General features: G+C 44.2%; 1 protein-coding gene across 1 annotated transcript; it reads left to right on the plus strand.

Moving 5' to 3' along the window:
- The first annotated feature begins 3,311 nt into the window (after positions 1 to 3,311).
- LOC106902211 (brain-specific angiogenesis inhibitor 1-like) lies at positions 3,312 to 19,894 on the plus strand. The gene is made up of 4 exons (XM_014965522.1): positions 3,312 to 4,108; positions 5,241 to 5,276; positions 5,906 to 6,010; positions 19,420 to 19,894. The coding sequence occupies exons 1-4, from the start codon at positions 3,575 to 3,577 to the stop codon at positions 19,615 to 19,617; spliced, it is 873 nt and encodes a 290-aa protein (XP_014821008.1). The 5' UTR covers positions 3,312 to 3,574; the 3' UTR covers positions 19,618 to 19,894.
- Positions 19,895 to 21,804: the final 1,910 nt, after the last annotated feature.

Consider the following 21,804-nt stretch of genomic DNA (forward strand, 5'->3'; position numbering starts at 1 on the left):
CCTCTGAGATATTATTTCTTTCCTGTGGCCCACGTGGCATCGAAGAGTATCAAGGAAGAAGAGATTGAATGCATCTCTTCCTACTGTGATCCTTCTTTGCTTTAGCAACCCCTGCCCAAGGGGGTCGCACCAACCCCAGACAGCTCTGGGGCCAGGAAGGGGTGTCTTTGAGAAGGTCTGGGAGTCTGGAGAACCTTCCTACCACTCCACCTCTGGTGCAGCTGTAAGTCTGTATGGAGGTGGGTCTCCTCCCAGCCTGAGAGGGTGGCTCTCAGGTCTCTCCTCCTTTGCCTTCACCTTTCTGCTGTGTGTTCAGTCACACAAATTATGATCCTGAAGATCTGCATGAGTTGATGGCCCCTTTCCCCAATAACTCCCTTTTCTCTCGTTGTCCTGGGGATGTCTGTGCTGTCTGGATTCTCCTTTGCTACCTGTTCGTCTCTGCGGGTTTTGTATTCTCCTGGTCCTGGCATGCCTGGCTGGGGGTTTTTTTCTTACCCTTTGTAGATATTTAGGCTTTCATTTACCCTCCCAGACTTCTCCCCTCTCCCAAGCAAGAGAAATACCAGCTTGCTTGGCACCTGCATAGAATTCATATCTTCCAAACCAGGATCTCCCCTAGCCAAGGACAGTACATATTGTGTGTTCCGTTGCCATCATGGTAAAGCTTCTGTTTCTCTTTTTATTACTCTTTCTCTCTTTCTTTCTCTTTCTTTTTCTCTCCTCTCTCTCTCTCTACACATGCCTACCTACCTGTCCTTTTCATTTGTCTTTTTCTTTACCTAATTTATCATTTATTTATCTGCTTCTTATGTAGTTATCTATAATTCATCTCTTTTTCTCGATCTTGCAATCACTTATTTATCTCTGTCCTCAACTGTCTCTTGTGCTGTACCTTTTATTTATGTATTTATACCTCTGTCAACATTTATCTCTGTCACTGTGTTTCTGTGCATTGTCTATCACTGTCACTACCATTTATCTATCTAATATCTATCTATATCTTATTTATCTTTTCCTGTCCTTCTTTCTGCCTCACTCCCTCTCCCTATGCTTATCACAGTCACAGTATATTTATCTCACTTATCCCTGTGATATCTTATTTCATGGTCTCTTTCTGTCCATTTATCTCTTTTCAGGGTCTGTCCATTTTTTCCTTTCTGTGTCTCTGTCTCACACTCTCTAATCTAATTTCTAGCTGTCTTCCTCTTCTCATTTGTTTTCCTCCTTCCTTTTTGACACCGAAGACCTCGGTACCACAAAGTCACATGTGAGAAAGGTGCACGTGAGCCCAGGTCTGACTTGAACACATGCTCAACGAAGGTTTATCTAGGCTGGGTGTTGACACACACAAGCAGTTACAGAGCCAGCAGCCCATCTTCTGCTGGAAACCAAGGCAGACCCTGCGCTCCTGCAATACAGGAGCCTTTCTGATCTGCTACCAAGTTTCTTCCTCCCAAATCGAGCTTCCCAGAGGAAAGGAAGGAGCTGATCATTTTCACATGACTTCAGGGCAGAAGACCCTGGATAAGCAGCTTGCTAACCGTCTAGGCTTCCCTTCCTTTGCCAGCACACAGCGATATATAGTTTGTTGACACCTGCCTGAAGAGATAGTCCTCCTCTGATAAAGTGCTCTTAGTCTGCACCAAGCTAAGTACTTAGTCCCCATTTCAGAGATCTTTCTATATAGTGCACCATCCTATACATACTGCTTATTGAGTAATTAAAAATAGAAATCTGCCTATTGGATTATGGCCATTGTTTCTTCTGGAGGCAGTGCGTCTCCTGTTGACAGCCTGGAGGTATGCCTGATACTGCTCACGACCTTCTCACTTGGATTCCCTGTTAATGGCCCAGTGTTGAAAGCTCACTCTGCTCCATGCTTGGAGATTACCAAGTGCAAACCTCTCCAAACCTAGTTTGTGCAGCTGATGTGAGCATGGAGAAGAGCGTGAATCAATAAACCTGACACCCCCAAGTGGAGGGTTTGACTCAGTAACATCTTCCCTCACTGTATGCTCTGAATATGCTGTAATGCTCCAACTTATCCTAGCGTGTCCTCTAGCAATGTCAAGATGACTGTGGCTGCCATAGTTACACCCAGTGTGTTTAACAGCTTTTTAAAAGTTCTTTTATTCTACTTGGTGTCCTTGTCATCCTGCCTTACCTGCTCTGTAGTCTTTGAGGAGAGCTTTGCTCTTCCAGCACCCATCATTCCCGGTAGGAATTAATAGAAAAATTAGTGTGTCCTCAGTCCCATGGGATGTCTCTGTCATGTTCTGCCTCTGTACCAAGTGGAGCAGCTGAATAGTATCAGGTTGCCCCAAAGATCCTTGTCTCTAGTCCATTGAGAAAAAATAGATAAAAGGACCTTTGGGTCTATTTTCCTTCTGAGATGGTTGAAAGAGGAACATGCATTTATTTCTCCTTTCCTGTGCTGAAATACCAGGTAAGTAGCCTTCCATCCCACACTTTGTCCCTGCCCCATACAGTTTGTGATTTCCATCCCCTGGAGACATCAAAGCTGATATCATTATCTTCCAAAGGTGTTTGCTGCAGCCTGAAATCAACTGAGCAATAGATTCTTAGGCCCAGAAAAGGAGCAGATGTCTTGTTGTGGACAGTGTTGTGTGGGAATGAGTGTCTGTGTGTCCTTTATATACCTCCTAATTGCATGTTCACCTTGTCCTCAGTTTAAGGTTTTCTTCTCCTATTAAGGAATATTCATGGCACTCTTTTCTTTCCTCAAGGGGAGCTGGAAAACACCAAATAATTAACTCTCATGAAGACTTGCCATGATCACAAGAACATAAGCTTTTTGGAGAGCAGTTAGAAAGTTTTTTAAAAACGTGGTGTATTTTAAAATACCAAATCACTGACACTGAAACTGTTCAAGGGAAAAGAGTAACCTGAAGCAGTTCAGTGACTTTTTAAAAAAGAAGAATTTGTATTTGAATCATTGATAATGCTGCATTTCAGTTATTTCCTGAATCAAAGTAATTTTTGACATGAAAGCAACCTTTTATTTTAAAGAATTCTACTCCATAGGTTAGTAACATGTATATATTTCATATATATACATATACTACATGTACTAAATATATGTACAAGATATTGTTATCAATATGACAATATGTGTTGGCTTAGTTGGGAGTTTTTGCCAAGATTATGTTGGAAAATTCCCATCACAGAGAACTCTCTCAAAAATGAGAATTTTTTTTCCTCCCTAGCTTTGCCTCCAGCATCCTGGATTTAAAACAAACAAACAAACAAACAAACACACACCAGTATAAATCATTGTTTTGCCACCATAGCTTCTTTCTGAGAGGTCCAAGGGAACATGCTAGCGTGGTGTGACTGTAGTAGGTGTATTGATGTGTTAACAAAAACCCAGGTGAGGTGCTAAGGATACTTATCTGTCCCCCTAGTGCTGAATAAAGACATCACCACCTGCAGGACCTCAACCATCACAGGAACACTGAAGCGTCCATCACTGCCAGATGAAGAGAAATTGAAACTCAATCACCAGAAGGGGTCATCAAACTTTAACAGTCTTCCAGCCAACGTCTCCAAGATGCATCTTCAGGGCTCACCACACTACCTGGGGGCCATCAACCTGAATGAGTTCAGCAATCACAGTCTCACTCTGAAGAAGGATAAGAACCAACCACCTAAGTCCATCTACATCTGTGATGGAGACATCTTCAAGAAGTTGGACTCCGAACTCTCCCGGGCACAAGAGCAAACGCTGGACACCAGCTACGTCATTCTGCCTACCAACACGTCTACCTTAAGGGCCAAACCACCCAAAGATGAGAGCAAATACAGCATCAATATTGACCAGATGCCCCAGACACGGCTCATCCACCTCAGTATGGCTACTGATCCAGGCTTTGTTGTCAAGAGTCCTCCACGGGAGCCTGTGACCATGACATGCAGTGAAGTGCAAGGTTCCCCCATGATACAACAGCAGCAGCAGCTGGCTCCACAAAATATCTCCAACGAGTCACAGATTCCCAACAGCCTGTGTGACACAGGTGACTCAGGGAACTCGGGTGTGGTGTCCAAGAGTGAGACTGTCTCCACCCTCTCCATGAGCTCCTTAGAGGTAAGCATGTGAATTATTGTCTTCTCAGCCCAGAATGATGCCTTGCCCTCAACATTGGCCACATCACATGTTTTGAGAGAACCACCTTAGCAAATGCAGCCTACTACACAATGTCAGTATTATATTATCATGAGGGATCACTGGCATGTGAGACCATGTTGTAATGTAATGTTTAAAATCTCTCACGACTTCTACAGACATATTCCATCATTTGATGAACTGTTTTTAGCCCTACAGGCAATGCAAAGTCCAATAAAAATGTTACTCGTGAGGCCATGTTGTAATCTAATGTTTAAAATCACTCATGACTTCTACAGACATATTCCATCATTTGATGAACTGTTTTTAGCCCTACAGGCAATGCAAAGTCCAATAAAAATGTTAGTTTTTCAAAGACTGTTCAATTTAGCGCAAGGCACACGGCTTGCATTACCTTTTCTCCTTCTATCCCCTGCCTCTGTTTCCAATTTTGATGACTTCAGCCCTGATACAGATGAGAAAACCTTAGTGATCACAGGTGTAAAATGTCCCTAAGGCACACCCTATAATGTTCTTAGCATCGGAGAGATGTCAGAAGTTTAGCATAAGTGCAGCCCTCTCCTTCTGTGACAGCTCATTATAAATATTAGCTGTTCTCCCTAGACCTTAGATCTTACGCTGAGGTCTGTCCTAGGGCATCTGGCCCTTTTCTTGCCTATTGTCAGAGAGCAGGTCTTGGTCATTGCTATCCGAACTTCAGTCGTGGTTGACTGGGATGCTCAAAAGGTCCAGTAGATCAGTTGGCTGATCTACTGCTGCCTCTCTGCTTCCCATTCTGTGAATGACCTGCAAGTCCCTCTCTGCTTCCCATTCTGTTGATGACCTGCAAGCTCGTAGCTAGGACAGAGCTTGAAATGGTCAAACTTACATACTTAACCCTCCTCAAGGCTCAGTGGTTTTTTGGTAAAAAACCCTCTAAATGACTGCCACGTTCTACCATGAAGAGACAGAGAAACACATTAAAGGTGTAGGAAGAAGGAAAAGGAGAGGGACTGTCCCTGTTTTATCTACTGTGTGGTTGAGTTTGTGCCTACTCACCAGTATCAACCCTTTATTAATCTTCACCCATTTCTTTTTTCTTTTGAATACCCAGAGGCGGAAATCCCGGTACGCAGAGCTAGATTTTGAGGTGAGTACATCCCTTTCTGAACGGGCTTTTCTAGGAGTAGGATGAGAAAAAGAAATGTTGTTTTCTTTTCTTTCTGGCACCTTTCTGGGGGTGCTGCCTTTGCCAGAGAGCTTCTTCAAGGGTTTAAAACTGGTGGGTTAAAAGAGTTGTGCTGGATGCCAAATAAGGCTTACACTGTGCAGCTAAACAAATGAGTGACTTATATTGATAAATGCTTAATTTATGGAGCAGTAGCTTCTGTGTAAACATTTGTAAATCCTATGTCGGCTTGCCCAAGGCCTGTAACTTCTCCTCTGTGAGCAAAATGCTTTCGGAGGGCTGAAGGAGCAGTAGTGACTGCAGTCAAGCACAAATTCTGCAGTATAAACAGTCATCAGCTGCAGGTTTAGGATAACCAAAAGGTCAAAAATTAGTCTTTTCCACTTTCTCCCACCATCTCATTCCTGAAAATAGAGGCAGTGCTACACTGGGTGCTCAGTGAACTTTGGAGGTAGTTCAGGCACAGGAGATTGCACCTGCAGGGAGACAGAGGCAGGTTTTAAGAACATATGTAAGCCTGGGGGGAAGACATGTTGCTTCTCTACAGCTGAATAAGGTTTCCTGACCTGTGTCCCTTGTCTCTGCTTCAGAAAATCATGCACACAAGAAAACGTCACCAAGACATGTTCCAAGACCTGAACAGAAAACTCCAGCACGCAGAGAAGGAGAAGGAGTCTCCAACAACGGACAGCAAGGTTAGTCAGACACTTGCAGAACCATCATCTCCCAGAGCTCTCTAATGCCAGCAGGAGCACAGGAAGAAGCAGGAAAGATTAGGAGCCCTCGTTGAATGTCTTACCTTGATTTTCTAACCATGCATGTTGCCACAAGCACATGTTCACCACATGAGGCACGCAGAGTCACAGAAGCACCACTAGCTTATCTGCAGCGTGGTCAGCAGCCGAGAAGGAGAATGTCAGTCCTTATGTCTGTTTTTGGTGAATGGAGTTTCGGTTGTCCTGTTCTGTTCCTTGTGTCTGTCCTTTGCATCCCCGATCAGGTCATCTCCAACTGTCCCATCCATCCACTCGTAGCTAAGATCTGGAAACCAGACCAGTTTTGAGGAAATCTAGCTGGAAGGGAGATTGGGCAGAAAGTGGGGACAGCAGAAATGTTCTACCCCAGCTGCAGGAGCTGGGTTGGAAACCAAGGTGGCAGTAATGGGCATCAGTATTTAGGAAAGCCCCAGAAATGGGATGTAGGTGATGGTGGTAGCACTTCTTGGGGACTGCATTCTAATTAGATGTAGCACAAGGGTATTTATTGCAGCTGATCACAATATACTTGGCTTTGCTTGACAGGAACAAACTTCTAGGGCAAAAAAAAAGATTTTTGAGGGAGGCAGGATGAGGGAAAGACCTTGCAGCCTTTCAATGGGGCAGGGAATTGGTACTAGAAAGAGTTATCAGGAGCCTCTGCAGTACTTGATATGGATAATGCAAATAAAGGAGGGCAGATGAGATGCCACCTCCCCCATGTCTCAGCCCTTTAGTCCTGCTGACCAAGAGCCCAAAGGTCGCAAGGAAGAGCATCAACTCCAGCAGAAGGGAAAAAACAAGCAGCAAGGTCATGTTGGCAGTAGGAAATTAAATTCAGGTTGTGCCTAAGGGGAGACCTTATAGCCCCTTCCAGTACCTACCATTGCTATCCAAGCTTCAGTTGTGGTTGACTGAGGTGCTCAAAAGCTCCAGTAGATCAGTTGGCTGATCTACTGCTCCCTCTCTGCTTCCCATTCTGTTGATGACCTGCAAGCTCGTAGCTAGGACAGAGCTTGAAATGGTCAAACTTACATACTTAACCCTCCTCAAGGCTCAGTGGTTTTTTGGTAAAAAACCCTCTAAATGACTGCCACGTTCTACCATGAAGAGACAGAGAAACACATTAAAGGTGTAGGAAGAAGGAAAAGGAGAGGGACTGTCCCTGTTTTATCTACTGTGTGGTTGAGTTTGTGCCTACTCACCAGTATCAACCCTTTATTAATCTTCACCCATTTCTTTTTTCTTTTGAATACCCAGAGGCGGAAATCCCGGTACGCAGAGCTAGATTTTGAGGTGAGTACATCCCTTTCTGAACGGGCTTTTCTAGGAGTAGGATGAGAAAAAGAAATGTTGTTTTCTTTTCTTTCTGGCACCTTTCTGGGGGTGCTGCCTTTGCCAGAGAGCTTCTTCAAGGGTTTAAAACTGGTGGGTTAAAAGAGTTGTGCTGGATGCCAAATAAGGCTTACACTGTGCAGCTAAACAAATGAGTGACTTATATTGATAAATGCTTAATTTATGGAGCAGTAGCTTCTGTGTAAACATTTGTAAATCCTATGTCGGCTTGCCCAAGGCCTGTAACTTCTCCTCTGTGAGCAAAATGCTTTCGGAGGGCTGAAGGAGCAGTAGTGACTGCAGTCAAGCACAAATTCTGCAGTATAAACAGTCATCAGGTCTATAGAATAGATGGGGAGGGACTCTTCAGCAGGGAGTGTAGCAATAGGACAAGGGGTAATGGTTTTAAACTGAAAGGGGGGAGATTTAGATTAGATACTATAAAGAAATTCTTTACTGTGAGGGTAGTGAGACATGGGAACAGGTTGCACAGGGAAGCTGTGGCTGCCCCATCCCTGGAGATGTTCAAGATCAACCTGGTCTGGTGGGAGGTGTCCCTGCCCATGGGAGGGGAGGGCTGGAAGTAGATGATCTTTAAGGTCCCTTCCAACCTGAACCATTCTATGATTCTATGATTTGTAACATTCTCAGTCATTTACAAGAAAAAGTCAGATGCAGGATGCAGAGTCACCTGCAGCATGGCTATAGAGGCACTAGCAGGACTTATTTCTGATGGGACTTCCTTAGAGGGAAGACCAGAGCTCAGAAGATGATTGTACAAGAGGTTTAGTTTGGTTCTTTGTGGAAGCAGAGCACAGCAGACACTTTGGTCTGCTTTCAGATCTCACAGCAGTGCTGTGCTGAGCTCCAGAGATGTTGGTCCCAGCAAATCCTGCTCTTATTGTGTGTGGCAAGGTGTCATTATGGGCTGTCCAGCATTACAGAATGAGAGGGACAGTGAATCTAGCATGCAGGTTCAGATCAAAGAAGCCTGTGCTGGCCCAGAATCCCAATGCCTTTCCCTGAATTTCATGTCTCAGCCTTTTTTTCTATTATTTAGGTACTGTTTGTTTGGTGGTGGTTGGTTTTTTTTTTTTTTTTTTTTTTTTGTGGTTGGACTCGATGATCTCTGAGGTCCCTTCCAACCACTACAATTCTGTGATTCTGTGATTCTGTGACACAGCTGTAAAATCAGAAATGCCTAAACACCATGTAAAAGCTAATCTGTGGTATGTTTGCAGGAGGGTTTTATAGATTGAGGTGTTTTGAGTATTTCAGAGATGCACCTATCTAGAATTAAAGTTGCCAGTGTCAGCATCAAAGAGCTTTGAACTGCTGGAAAGAAGCTGTGAAGGTGGCCTTTGCATATTGACTGAATCTTTTTCAAGTTGTGATTTTTCCTTGGATATAGCCTGAGAGGGTGAGCTTGCAAAGATTACTATTGGAAAGTCAGAGTGGGTATTGGTTTAAAAACATCCAAAGCAGTACAAAGAAAAATAGATAGCTTTCTTCACCCCTTTTGCTGCCATTTGCTGCTGGGGACCCCCACTGGAAATCATACCCCATCTTCAGCTTGCCCTGAGATGGCAAACTGCAGATACCAGGGGTTAAAGTAACAACAAAAGATTTTTTTTCTCTTTTATGCATGCTTAGGTTATAAAACGATGGAGTATTTCTTCTGGTGGAAGTGATAAAACTAACGTTAGCGTAAGTCTGGCTTTCATTTTGCATTGAAGAGCATTGTAGACCTGTCCCAAACCCTTCCATGACGCATGAATCCAAACACATTCCTTCACCGGTAGGAAATTCCTTGCCTTGTAGGCATGAACAAGGTTATAAGGATCCTGGAGAACCCTTGGACCATTTCACACCTAGCATCATATAGCAGAAGGGACGTCCTTCTGCTAGACTAGAAGGGTCTGGACCATCTTCCTGCATTGATGTATCTTTGACTTCCCTTTCAAATAAGCAACCACAAAGTTTAGCTACCAAGTCTCTCTCCAGCCCTGGTATTTTCCCAACCTCTCCTGGTAGCATGTCCCATTGTCCTTAGTCTTTTCCAAGATACGATGCTTTTCCTAATCTTCATGCACTTCCTCTCTCCTCCTTCAACTCCAAGATTAGAAAGGGGCTGCTGGGATCTGAACTAAATGTCTGCATAGGACAGACCTCCTCTGGGAATTCCTAGGAATGGTGCTGGCCCTTTTTAGGGATTGGTTTGGCAACAAACTTGGATTTATCCATGGTTTTTTTCAGTTTATTACATGAAATCTATTCCATGTAGCATGTACTTTCTTATAGATGTATATCTCAACTATAAAAATGCTCCCATTGGAAGCATGCTCAGATATTCCTGATTAAAATCACATTCTCCAGCAGGATTCATGTTCAAAGCATACCGGACCACACATCCACCTGCATTCAAGCCTAGGCCACCTCAGCACCGCAGCAGAGTAAAGGGGTGTCACTCATTTGTGGCTTTATGAACTAATCAGGGATATAGAGACTATTACCCAAAGCTATATTTTCAGTGCTAGGGGGAGTAAGGTATTAGCAGACTGACGTACAGCAAGATCTGATGACTGCAAGTTGAAAAGTCATTTTTTTAATGCTGATAGATCTCTGCATGACCTTAACATGGTCTACAGTAAATTTTCCCTCTCTTGCAGTCTTCAGGTTTAAATGAGATAAGGAAGATGGAGATTGTTTTTGAAAAAAGCAGCCTTTACTCAAAAGGAAGATTATTGTGTTGTAGGCAAGACTCTTGCTCCCATTATGCTGAAATTTGGAACAGTTTATCTCTGTCCACCTAAAGGGACTTTGAATCTAAAAAGAGGTGTCAGGAACGGCTGGGTTTACTTTGCTCATCCTCCTCCCTTGCAGCCAGTCTATCTTTGGAGTTGCACACTGTTGCCCTTCCATTTTATCCCAGAGCAAACTGGAAGCTGGTGTAGACCCCGAGCAGAAAACTGAACGAGCTGTGTTTGGTGAAGCATCGGAGAGGTCTGAATATTTATCCCCTAGACAGCTTATATGCAGCCAGGAAGCATGAAAGAAACCAAAGGCTTGGAGACAACCACAGCAGGATTTGCATCAAAAAACCCAGCCATCTGCACCATGCAGCCTGAGTGATTAAAATTAAAAACTCTCTTGGTGTCTGGGATCCACCAAGCCTTTATTTTAAGGCTTTAAAGGTTACAATAAGTAGTAAATGGCTTCCACCAGGACTCTAGCTATCTCTTCAGAGCAGCTTTAAGGCATGTTTTGCTGCCCAGACACAGGCATATTGAAACTTTGAGGTGGCACTGACTCAGCAGACTTCTTCCTCCCTAGTCACTCCCATCACTTTGAGTTGTCCTTTAGCTACCTGATTGCTTAAACATAACTTAAAAAAAATCCCAGTGTTGGAAACCTTTCTGTAAGTTTGTTTCTCCATTTAAAAGTCTGCCCTTTGCCTGGCAGACTGTAGGCACCACCATGCAGTTTTTTTCCCCTGCTTCCCCTTAAAAACACACATTTCCCAAGGTCTAAATTCCTGCAGCTGAGAGCTATCCACGTTAAAGCAGTGCAGGGGTTATTTTCAAGCTACTTTGTATACCACATGGGAAATATTTGCCTGCGCAGGTCTCTGTTGTCAGGATAAAGCATCTCCAACGCTGCTCCTCCCTCCAAGTTAATTGCTAAAGAAATTCTAGCGCTTGGGTTGGACATCGGGAGGGGTTCACATGGTCTGCAGCAGCACGGTATGAAAGTGGAGGCTTTACAGCCTCTAAAGTAAGCCGAGGCTTTGTTTCTTCTCCACTTAGCGCCAGCTTTGAAAGCCATGGATGTGACACTCCTGCCTTCCCCCTCGGTGGGAGTCCTTTGATCCAGCCCCATTAGAGAAGTTTGAATCACATACATATTCCTCTCTCCTTGCCAGCATCTGGCTTTACGTTCGTATTATACAGCAGCTCTTTACTTGTGCCGAGGTCAGCGAAAGCCACGCTGAACAGAGCTCTGCAATTTTCTCTGATTTGCTTATTCTTGCTTATTAGCTACTTGCTCCCCTCAGCTCTCTGCAGCTCTGATCACTTTTGCTTTGGCTGGAGCCCTGTCCTGGAGCTCACATACGGGATCTGGACACAGTCTGTAACTCGGCTTTCAAATCTAATTCCAACTCTGTGTTGGTCCTGGATGAGCACTTGCTCCAAAAGTGGGAAAAGCTACAAAGTTTTTCTGCCATTCTATGAGTTTTTCCTATACCAGTGGGAGAAGCTACTAAGTTTTTTTTTCTGCCATTCTATGAGTTTTTCCTATATCTTGCTAGACAATGTGTCTGGCCTGATGACTCGCTTTCCCTTCTCAGGTCAAGATTTTTCTTGGCTTTCCTCTTCAGACACCTAGAGGATTGCCCATCCCACCAGCACTTGCTTTGGCATCTAACAGAGTAGTGGGGAAAAAGAAATACCAATGAGTATTGCAGCTCATTCCTAGTTGGGGCTCTGTGTCTCCCTGGCATGCTCTGCTGCATGAAAGAATTAGTTCCCTTGCTTGCTTCACTTCCACTACCTGGCTGAGAAACTGGGAAGCTCTGATCCCAGTTGGGAAAATTAGACTCCTGTCCACAGGAACCTCTTTACAGAGGTTGAGGCTGGGGGTGGAGGAGCTCAGATAGTGGTGGTTATGTCAAACTTGGGCTCATACCTCACTGAGGAATTAGAAAATTGAGAGGCTGTGCTCCTCCTGCTGTTGACTCAGGAAGGACATCGACCTTTTTGTGCAGGTCTAGAGGAGGCCAAGAAGATGATCAGAGTTCTGGAGCACCTCTGATATGAAGACAGGTTGAGAGAGTTGGGGTTATTCAGCCTGGAGAAGACTGCAGGGAAACCTTATAGCAACCTTCCAGTAGCTAGCTGAAGGGGCTACAGGAGATGTAGGGAGGGACTCTTTATGAGGGAGTGTGGTGATAGGATGAGGGGTAACAGTTTTAAACTGAAAGAGGGGAGATTTAGATTAGGTATCAGGAAGAAATTCTTTCCTGTGAGGGTGGTGAGGCACTGGCACATGTCGTCCAAAGAAGCTGTGGCTGCCCCATCCCTGGAGGTGTTCAAGGTCAGGTTAGATGGGACTTTGAGCAACCTGGTCTGGTGAGAGGTGTCCCTGCCCATGGCAGGGGGTTGTAATTCAATTATTTTCAAGGTCCCTTCCAACCCAAACCATTCTATGGTGCTATGACTCTGCATCCCTCTGCAAGGGAAGCTCCACTTATGCGTAAGGTGTCTCCTCTGTACCACATGTTTAATTTCTGTGCTTCTTAAAGGCCTTGGTAACTAGCAAATTTTAAAAGACCAATTAGAGTAACTTTTATAGGGAGGAATTCTACACAGAATATAATAATTACCACAATAAATTCAGTTATGAAAATGACGTCAAACCTTAATTCATTCAGCTATAAGCCATCTGTCAGCTACCAGCTGTCCAAATATACCATCAATCAAGACTTCTCCTCCTCCTGTGGATCATCTGATAACTTGTTTCCCTAGTATCAGGCATCAGTTACTCTGTATTTCTAGGAGAAACATCTTAGCCCCCATGTCCTCTGTACCACCAGCTAGTTCCTCTCATACTCTTAGAAGCTACAGAGCTATGGGCTGCTCCAAAACCATTCTGTAGCCACCAGTAGATTGAAGCTCCTGGTTGTTTAGACCAGTTGAAAAAGGAGTCTATAAAGAATTGTGCTTTGGATGTTCTTGATCCCGTCCTGGAGTCCCCAGGTGAGTCCATGGGGCAGCTTCAAATGATTTCAGCATTTTGGCGACCACCCAGTCCTCCACGTCTATTAAGTGGAGTGCTCTTAAATAGACTGTAAGCATTGTCCAAAAAGAAGGATGGTGTGTTAACCGGATGGATAAACAGCAAGAATAGCCTGGGAAATAGCCTGTTCCTCGTGCTGGTGGACCATGGGCTTTCTCTACTACGTTCAGACAAGGGACGGTTTAGGAATCTATGGAAAGAGCCCCTGAAGATCTGTGAATGAGCTCCTCGACTCAGTGCCTGTTCATCCTCAGCTGTTCATGGCCTCACCAGACTTTGGCTCACAGCAGCCCCTACAGGTTAGACCTGAACATGAGAGAATACAAAAGCAGAAGCCAGATTTTTATAACTCGGAAAATGCTGGGTATTTCAAGTTTCCTAACTGATTTCCATCAATACAAATTAAAACAACAAATAATTTCTTCTTCTTTTTTTTTTTTTTATAATCAAAAAAGAAATTCTGAACAAAGTCAGCCCCTTCCTTTTATTTTGTTTTTTTTTTTTTTTTCCTAAATGAAATAATAAAAAAGTATAATCTTCATAGCTTAGTAACATAAAATGAAAGAATTGCAGCTACTTGTCTCAAACAAAGAAAGGAAAATTTATCATTCTGTAAAAAAACAGGATAGCTTTCCCATTTTCTAATCACTTTTCATCGACATTGATCCGAAGATGGATTAGACAGCATGAGCCACATTTATCTTTCAGATTCCCTGCTATACACTCTGAATTACTTCATTCTGGTCCTAGAATCATCAATGTCATGGGGAGAGACCATTTGGGTCATGAAATATCCTTCAAGATGACACCAGAGGCAATGAAAACAGCATGGGAGTAGCTGGTTCTAAGAGAATTAGCAAAGGATGCTCTGTAGAAAGCACTGCATTCCTCTGCAGGTTATTCAGGGTAACTGTAAAAATTGGGTATTAAAAAACCACCCAAACAACAACCAACAAAATAAAAAAAAAACAATCAACAACCAAAAGAAAAAGAAAAAAACTGTCATCAACAACAACAAAAAAACACCAACCAAAACAAAAAAAACCTCTCAAAACCAAGGAAATGCAGCTTAACAGCTTGCACATCTGATCATTTCTGACTGAAGTGTGAAATGAAAGCTGCCATAGCCCAGCTGGTCACTCTCTTGTGCTGTATTTATGCAAGACACTGATGTCTCTCCTAAGCAAAAGAGTTGCAGCAGGATCCAGGTCCTCTGAATGAAGCCAGCCTGGACCCTTGAAGGCAGCACAAAGCCCATGTGCAGAAGAAATCATGGTAGGCCTTGCTCCACCACCATCACCTTTCCAGAACCACCGTGAGTCCAGCGCAGGTGACTCTTTGCTTGTCTAGCTTTTGGAGGAGAGGGCTGCGTGGATTATCTCTATGCCTCTGTCTTTGTTAGGGATTTGGAGGGTTATGTTGGCACTGCATCTTAAATGCCTTTTGTCCCTCTGCCTTAAAGACATCCAGTCAAAATGAAAGCCATGGGTAAATGAAGGAGACTCCCCATGCAGCCAGGGGGATGAAGACCTCCAGTTTTCCCTACGCAGAAGGTTCTACCCCAACACTGGGTCTAGGTGCTCCTTCTCTCCTCACCCCTCTGACAGAGGAGTCTCCTCCGCCATCCTGGCACCAGGCAGGAACCGATAAACATTTCTCCCTTCTCCTCGACAGCCAGAAGCTCACGGGCTGTGTCAGGCCAGAGTAATAGCTCTGTCTCTGTGAGTTACTGGCAGAGCAGTCTCTGCTGCTTTCAGCTCCTGTCTCGGGCCATTCCTGGCTGTCTCCAAGGTGCCAGGCCCTGGGCCAGCTCCGGCGCCTTTTACAGCCGGATTACACAACCCTCTCTCCAGGTTTTTTCTTCTTTTCTGTGCAGGGCTAGGTTTTCCCTCCCATCTGCAAGGATTGCTAAGACCCCACAGTGGGGCTGGAGGAAAATGCCAGAGCTGAAGCATGAGCCCAGTGGCTGTTTTTATATGCTGTTCAAGTGGCCAAGACCCGATAAAAAAACCTTTTCCATATGGAGGGAAAGAAAAAGGGTGCTGTTCCCAGGAGCCTGCTACCAATTCCCAGGGTGCCTCTTGCCAAGAGGAGAAGATTTTCTTTTGTCTCCCAGCATCCTTGCCAGAGCTCAGTCTGGCTGATTATGTTTATAACCTGCTCAGAGATCTGACCAGGCACCGAGTCAGCTCTGTGAGATGGCACCTCCACTCATAGCATCACTACAGAAAATTAATTCTTTTCTGAGAAGTGGGAACTGCTGGTGTGCCGTGGTGGACCCCTGATGTGGCACCTCCACTCATAGCATCACTAGAGAAAATTAATTCTTTTCTGAGAAGTGGGAAACTAAAAGCAACCCCTCCCCGTCATGCTCCACCAACATTTGCTGATCTCCTGAGGCTCCTTTTCATCTTCTGGCTGTATCACACTCCACCAATTCTCCATTTACTGATCTCCTGAGGCTCCTTTTCATCTTCTGGCTGTAGGTAGACATCTTCGGAGTCACTGAGCCCACAGTCATAGATAACACATCACACTGATAAACAAGATAGAAAAAAACATATGGGCCTCAGACACAAGGCCAGTCTGGTCCTGCATCCTCTCCATTGCAGAGTAAAAAGCAGCTGGGAAAAATAAAAGAGCAGGCCAAGGATGTAGTAGTGCTTCTTCAAAAAGATCCCCAAGACTCCAGTAATTTCTGCTCAGAGACCCCCTGATGCAGAATGGTGTCACTTTACTTCATAGTTCTGGATGGATGTTGCTTTTGCAAACGTTTCCACATATTTTTCATAACTTTAGAAGTTATAAATCAGCTGAATCTCTGTTCACCATCAACAGAGAGCTGTGGAAAGATGGTGTCATGGTTTAACCCCAGCTGACAATCGAGCCCCGTGCAGCCACTCGCTCAGTTTCCCTGCTTGGTATGGGGAAGAAAACCAGAAGAGTGAAAGTGAGATTTATCTCATGGATTGAGATAAAGACAGTTTAACAGGTAGAGCAAAAGCCACACGTGCAAACAAAGCAAAACTGGGAATTCATTCACTGCTTCCTGTGGGCAGGCAGCTGTTGACCCATCTCCAGGAAAACAGAGCTCCATCACGTGTAACAGTTACTTCTCCTATATCACAGAATCACAGAATGAAAAGCTCCATCACGTGTAACAGTCACTTCTCCTATATCACAGAATCACAGAATGATGCGGAGTTAGAAGGGATCTAGAGATCATCTAGTCCAACCTCCCTGCCAGAGCAGGTCCACCCAGAGCAGGTTGCACAGGAACAAGCCCGGGTGGGTTTTGAATGTCTCCAGAGATGGAGATTCCACCACCTCTCTGTGGTTCCAGGGCTCTGCCACCCTCAAACTAAAAAAGTTACTCCTCATGTTTAGACGGAACTTCTTGTGTTCAAGTTTGGGCCCGTTACCTCGTGCCCTGTCACTGGGCACCACTGAAATACATCCTTCTATCAGGAAGACCATGAAGTGGCCATAATATTCAAGATGCAGGTGCTGAGTGCAGTTACTCACTGGCATAGTGATGGTTTCTGTTTCATTCCCTCTTCCTTTCTTAATGTATCCATTCTTAATAATTCACAGTGTTTAATGTCTGGTTTTATTGCCATTGAATAATTCTTGGAACCCTTATGTCTTGTTCCCCAGTGCCGTAAATGTGAACTCATAATTGTTTGTTTGGGTTGCTTTTCCCCCAATTTCTGCTGTCTACATGGATTTGCAGCTGCTCTTCACTCAGTAGCTCAAAAGCAGCCCATGACAAGAGGGACTCTGAGGTTTGCTGATCACGTTCAGTGAACATGATCAGATCTGGGTGCATCCTCACAGCGTGAAGGACAGGCTGAAGGTCAGGAGTGTGGTGGGCAGAGGGACTGTTAAAAGAGAGATTGGCTGGGAATAGAAGAACCTGATGCTGAAAGTGGGCGTAAATAATGCCATCAAAGACAGGCTTTCATTTGAGGGAAAAAGATGGAATTATTTATGAAGTTCATGTGTATGATCATTTGTGCTGCTTGTTAAATAATACAGCTGTGGACATTGGTAATGGAAAGCTTGTGGCATTATAGCAATTGTGGGAGAAAACAAAATGCTTTTCATTGAAAAGAGCTGTTCTGACCAAGCTTTTTTTTTTTTTTTTTTCACCTTTTGGGAAACTTAGTTTCATTCTATTTTTGCTCTGTATATGCTTTTGTCTTTATGTGTGCTGCCTTTGCTGCATCTTTTCATGGCAGACTAATGGCCTGGGAAGACACCGTAGGTAGAAGTTTCACTTCAGGAAGTCTCAAACTTGTCTCATTAAGACACACACAGAGATAAAAGGGCTTCAGTTTTTGGTTGCAGTGGTTCTTAAATAAGTTCCAAACTAGGTAATGGAATAAGTCAACAATTTTATCACCTTTTCTGTCATATTAGTATTAATCACCATTGTGTTACATCATGGAATAAAATAAGAAAAACACTAACAGCGTAAGAAAAGCTCTGTGTCATAGAGTTTAATAAAAAACCTCAGCTGCAGGTTTCAAGAACTGAAGTATTTTACATTCTTCTGAACAAAACTTTTCCAAAACTTTATTATTTTTTTTAAGAAATAAATCTCTTTTGAAGGACTTTTAAAAAGTTTTTTTTTTCCCTTTGAATTAAAATAAGGATAATTTCAGACTGTTTTCCCTGCATGTTGAGAAGACCTGGTTTGTACATTTGCCACTCTCGAGCCATTAAATCACCTCACCCAGAGCCTTCTCCCTGTGAGCAGCTGCCGGGGATGTAGCAGCAACTTCAAATGTATCTGATTTTTATATTAAGGGAGGAAGTTTGGAAAAGCACAATTTGTGGCTTGGCTGATGTGCTTAAAGCTGTTCCTGTAGGGATAACGCTGCAGCGCCTTTCCTGTCGGTGTTGCAGTATGGGGCTGGGATAAACAACAGACTTACAAAAGCATCTTAGGAAAGGACAAAATCAGAAGCTGAGGCGGGTGGATTAGCATGTAGAGGATGGGTATTTAGGTTTCCTAAGGAGGTACAGCAATCTCTGCAGCATCCTGGCCTACAGTCATGACCCCAAAGTCTACGCTTGGCTTCATCTCCCCTCAATCAATATATTTTAGTGACAACATAGAGCTGTGACACGTCCTGGAGTGCATGTCACCTGCATGTCTGTCTCCTCACCTTCTCCCCAGATGTCTTCTCTCCTCCTCATCCACCTCACGGCTGCCTTTCCTCCCACTCTTTCTGCCAGCTGCCACGTTCCCTTTGGCAGGTGGCTCAGAAGGGCTCTGTGCTCCTGTCACGTGTGGGGAAGCCTTTTCTCGCCCAGTACTGGAGTGGTTTTGTGGGGATAATTAACTGTGAAAAGCATCACTCCTGGTGCAGGGGGTAGAAGCTTAGTGGAACAACTCATTAAAAATCTTTGCATGGACTCCCCTTCATGTACGCGCTGAAGAATACACCCGTTTTACAGAGCCTGGGCTCTCCCCAGAGTCTTATCTTGGTGTGTATGGACAGAAACACTGAAAGATATTCTCTGGATTGATATCCATGCTGGGATGCTGGCAGGAGGCTGGGCTAGCAGCAATCAATAAAGCCTCGAAGGCTTGGTGTGGAGTTGATGGAGATGCTCTTAGTTTCAGAGCTGAGGATCCAGCCCATCAAATAGCATGGGTTCGCTGGCAAAATAGCATGTTTTGCTGCATTTAAATAGCCTACAAATAGCTACACCACATAAGGAATGTACTCACATCTGTATAAAATGCAGTCCATGTATGTTCAGAAAGACCTCCCTGTAATCTGGATTTTTAATGGGGGGATTTTCTGTAGAAGGAGAAAAAGATCTTACATTTTCCAAATCATGTTCGGTTATTAAGTAAAAACTCAAGTGGTGAAAATCTCCGCTGAAAGCCGAAATATCTAGGCATTAGGTGATAAAGATAGCAGTGGGGGGAAAAAAAGTTAGTATTTTCTTCCTGAAAATGAACAGTTTACACACCAAGTGTAATTTTCATTGAAACCTCACTTTATTTTGAATCAGGACTTTCACAGAAAAAATTGCCTTTGGTATAAAAGAATGTGAAAAAATGGTATTTGTTGCATGGGTACTAACCTCTCTTTCTTTCTTTCTTTCTCCCTCTCTCCTTTAGTATTTGTTGCATGGGTACTAACCTTTCTTTCTTTCTTTCTCCCTCTCTCCTTTCTTAAACTTTCGTCCTCTTACAGCAAGAAAAACAGCAGACACCAAACAAGAGACCCTGGGAAGGAATCAGGAAAGTCCAGTCCCCACCATCATGGGTTAAAAAGGACATGGAACCCGTGGCACAGTCTCCCCTAGAACTAAAAACTGTAGAGTGGGAGAAAACAGGGGCCACCATTCCCCTGGTGGGACAAGACATTATTGACCTTCAGACAGAGGTCTGAGCGGAAAGGGAAGAAAGGGACTTTTTTTTTTCCGGAAAAAAAACCGAAACAAACAAAACAAAACCACGTTTTAAAGAAATGATTAAATTAAATCGGAACCGAGCGAGACAAGTGTTTGGTTTCTTTTGAAACCTTTGGTAAGACGGAATAACTTTTGTATTGTGCTCAGCAGAGAGGGGGGAATATTACTTTATAGAGTATAGTAGCTGTAGGTTCAGGACAACACGAGCTTTCCCAGGTAGGACTGGAGAAGAAGTGAACCTGGAAGAGAGCAAGGAGGAGGAGGAGGAGGAGGCGGAGGGTGGTGAGGGACTGCAGGGGACGAGCCCTGCCGAGATGCTTCGGGGTTGCTGCCTCACGCCGGGAGCCTTCCTGCTCTGCCAGAGGGAGGTGTGGAAGGAAGCCCAGCAGCCACCACGAAGGGCCAAGAAGATCAGGGTTGCTCGGGGACTCACCTGCGGGAGCCTCGCTGGGATGATGCGATCTGACTGTAGATCCCTGGGGGAGACCTAGCCTTGAGGGTCTGTGGCATCCCTTGCCGATCCTCGCCACCCCCACCTCTCCCTCACCAGCTCCAAGAAAGAAGGAGATGGGATGCGCCAAGCGGTGGCCAAGAAGACATTCCCACTCCTATGTGCCAACACGTGACCTGGCATCGTGGCATCCCCACATCAGGTCCCCACGGGGCCAGGAGGGGGAAGTGGTGGCATCAACCATGGCTTAGGTGGAGAGGTAAGGTGGGGCTTCCTCCTTTCATCCCTCCACAGCCGAGCTCCTGCGTGCCCTGAGGAGTGGGACAGGCGCAGGAGGAAAGGACCACCTCCCAAAACCTGCTTGCCCCGTCTCCAGGGAGAGGGTCGAAGGTGTTAGAAAAACAGACCAACAAGAAGAATGTAGGTCGTTTCATTGACTGTTAAATAGATAAACTCAGCATGGGCCTTGCGAAGGTCCTCTTGGCCTCATCCTTTTTTTTTTTTTCTCTTCTGTTATTTTTCCTTGCTTTCGGACTCAGATTTATTCCAAGCTGCCCCTCCCTGGAAGGCAGAGAGAGAAAGAGGGAAAGACAGATCTGCCGATGTACCTGGAGATATTTGGTATACAGAGATGTTGCCTTAGGACATTGAGACAAACTGACAACATGAATAACGTCCACTTGGAAACAAACAAACAAACAAAATAATCTATTTTTTTCCTTCTTCTTTTCTTTTCTTCAATAAAAAGAGAACTTGAAACCCGAGACCTTTCTTTTCTTTGGCTCTTGTCATTTCGAATGCCTTTCTGTGCCGTAGGACTGCACAGGCATGGGGTGAGGATGCCACCTGCTGAAGGTGGAAGGCAAGTTGCTCCATGGAAAGTTTGGGATGGTGGGAACGTACTGCCCCTTCGTCACTCGCTTGCAATATTTTGCTTTGGTTTTATTCAGTTTGGGCTTTGGTTATTTTCCCCTCACTGGCTCTTCTCCTCCCTCCCCGCTGCCCAGAGCCAGCAGGCAGGTTTGTGGTCCTACAAGAAGAGAGAGGTGGAGCTGGTCAGGAGAGCAGGACATTGCTCATCATAAAATATTGTCTTTTTATTTGACCCTGAAAAAAATAATAACGATTTTTTTTTGCATCAAACATTTCTCAAGGCTATTTACAAAAAATAACGTATCTCCATTTCACCCCCCAAAAAGTGTTGTGCAATATTTTTATCATTAAAAAATACGCCACTGACATTACACGCAGATTTCATTCTTTTTTTTTTTCTCATTCCCAGCACCTTCTGTCTGATGTTTTGAATGATTCTCCCAGCTTTGGAGATGTGCGGCGACAAACCTCTGGTTGTGAGTGGCCAGATTGTGACAGACAGCAGTAAAGCTTGAGTGTTTGAGTATTTTTTTTTCTAAAAAAAGCAAAAGCCAAACATTTTTAGGAAAAAGCTAGCAATGGATACAAGATGCAAAACAATCACAACCCAGTTGTGTTTCCTCCACTGAGAGATGTTGCTTGACACGCAAACATCCCTGTTTCGACTTTCCTTTGGGCCACCTGGGTAACTGATCTTTAAGGACTGTGGCATTTACCTTGCCATTAACTGTATAATATGAAGGATGGAAAGAAAAACAGAAAAAAAAAAAATCCAAATAGTTATAAAATAGGGAAACTGATTACTTATAGAAACTGTGACATTATTGTTCAATTTTAGATT

This window comes from Calidris pugnax, unplaced genomic scaffold (genome assembly GCF_001431845.1).
Source record: "Calidris pugnax isolate Ruff unplaced genomic scaffold, ASM143184v1 scaffold41, whole genome shotgun sequence".
Taxonomy (NCBI): Eukaryota; Metazoa; Chordata; class Aves; order Charadriiformes; family Scolopacidae; genus Calidris; species Calidris pugnax.

What these genes read in the sequence shown, in the direction of transcription:
- LOC106902211 (XM_014965522.1), top strand. Translation starts at nt 3,575, where the DNA reads ATGCATCTTCAGGGCTCACCACACTACCTGGGGGCCATCAACCTGAAT. An exon ending in ACGCAGAGCTAGATTTTGAG is followed by an intron (nt 5,277 to 5,905) that starts GTGAGTACATCC and finishes TCTCTGCTTCAG; the next exon opens with AAAATCATGCACACAAGAAA. An exon ending in CTCCAACAACGGACAGCAAG is followed by an intron (nt 6,011 to 19,419) that starts GTTAGTCAGACA and finishes GTCCTCTTACAG; the next exon opens with CAAGAAAAACAGCAGACACC.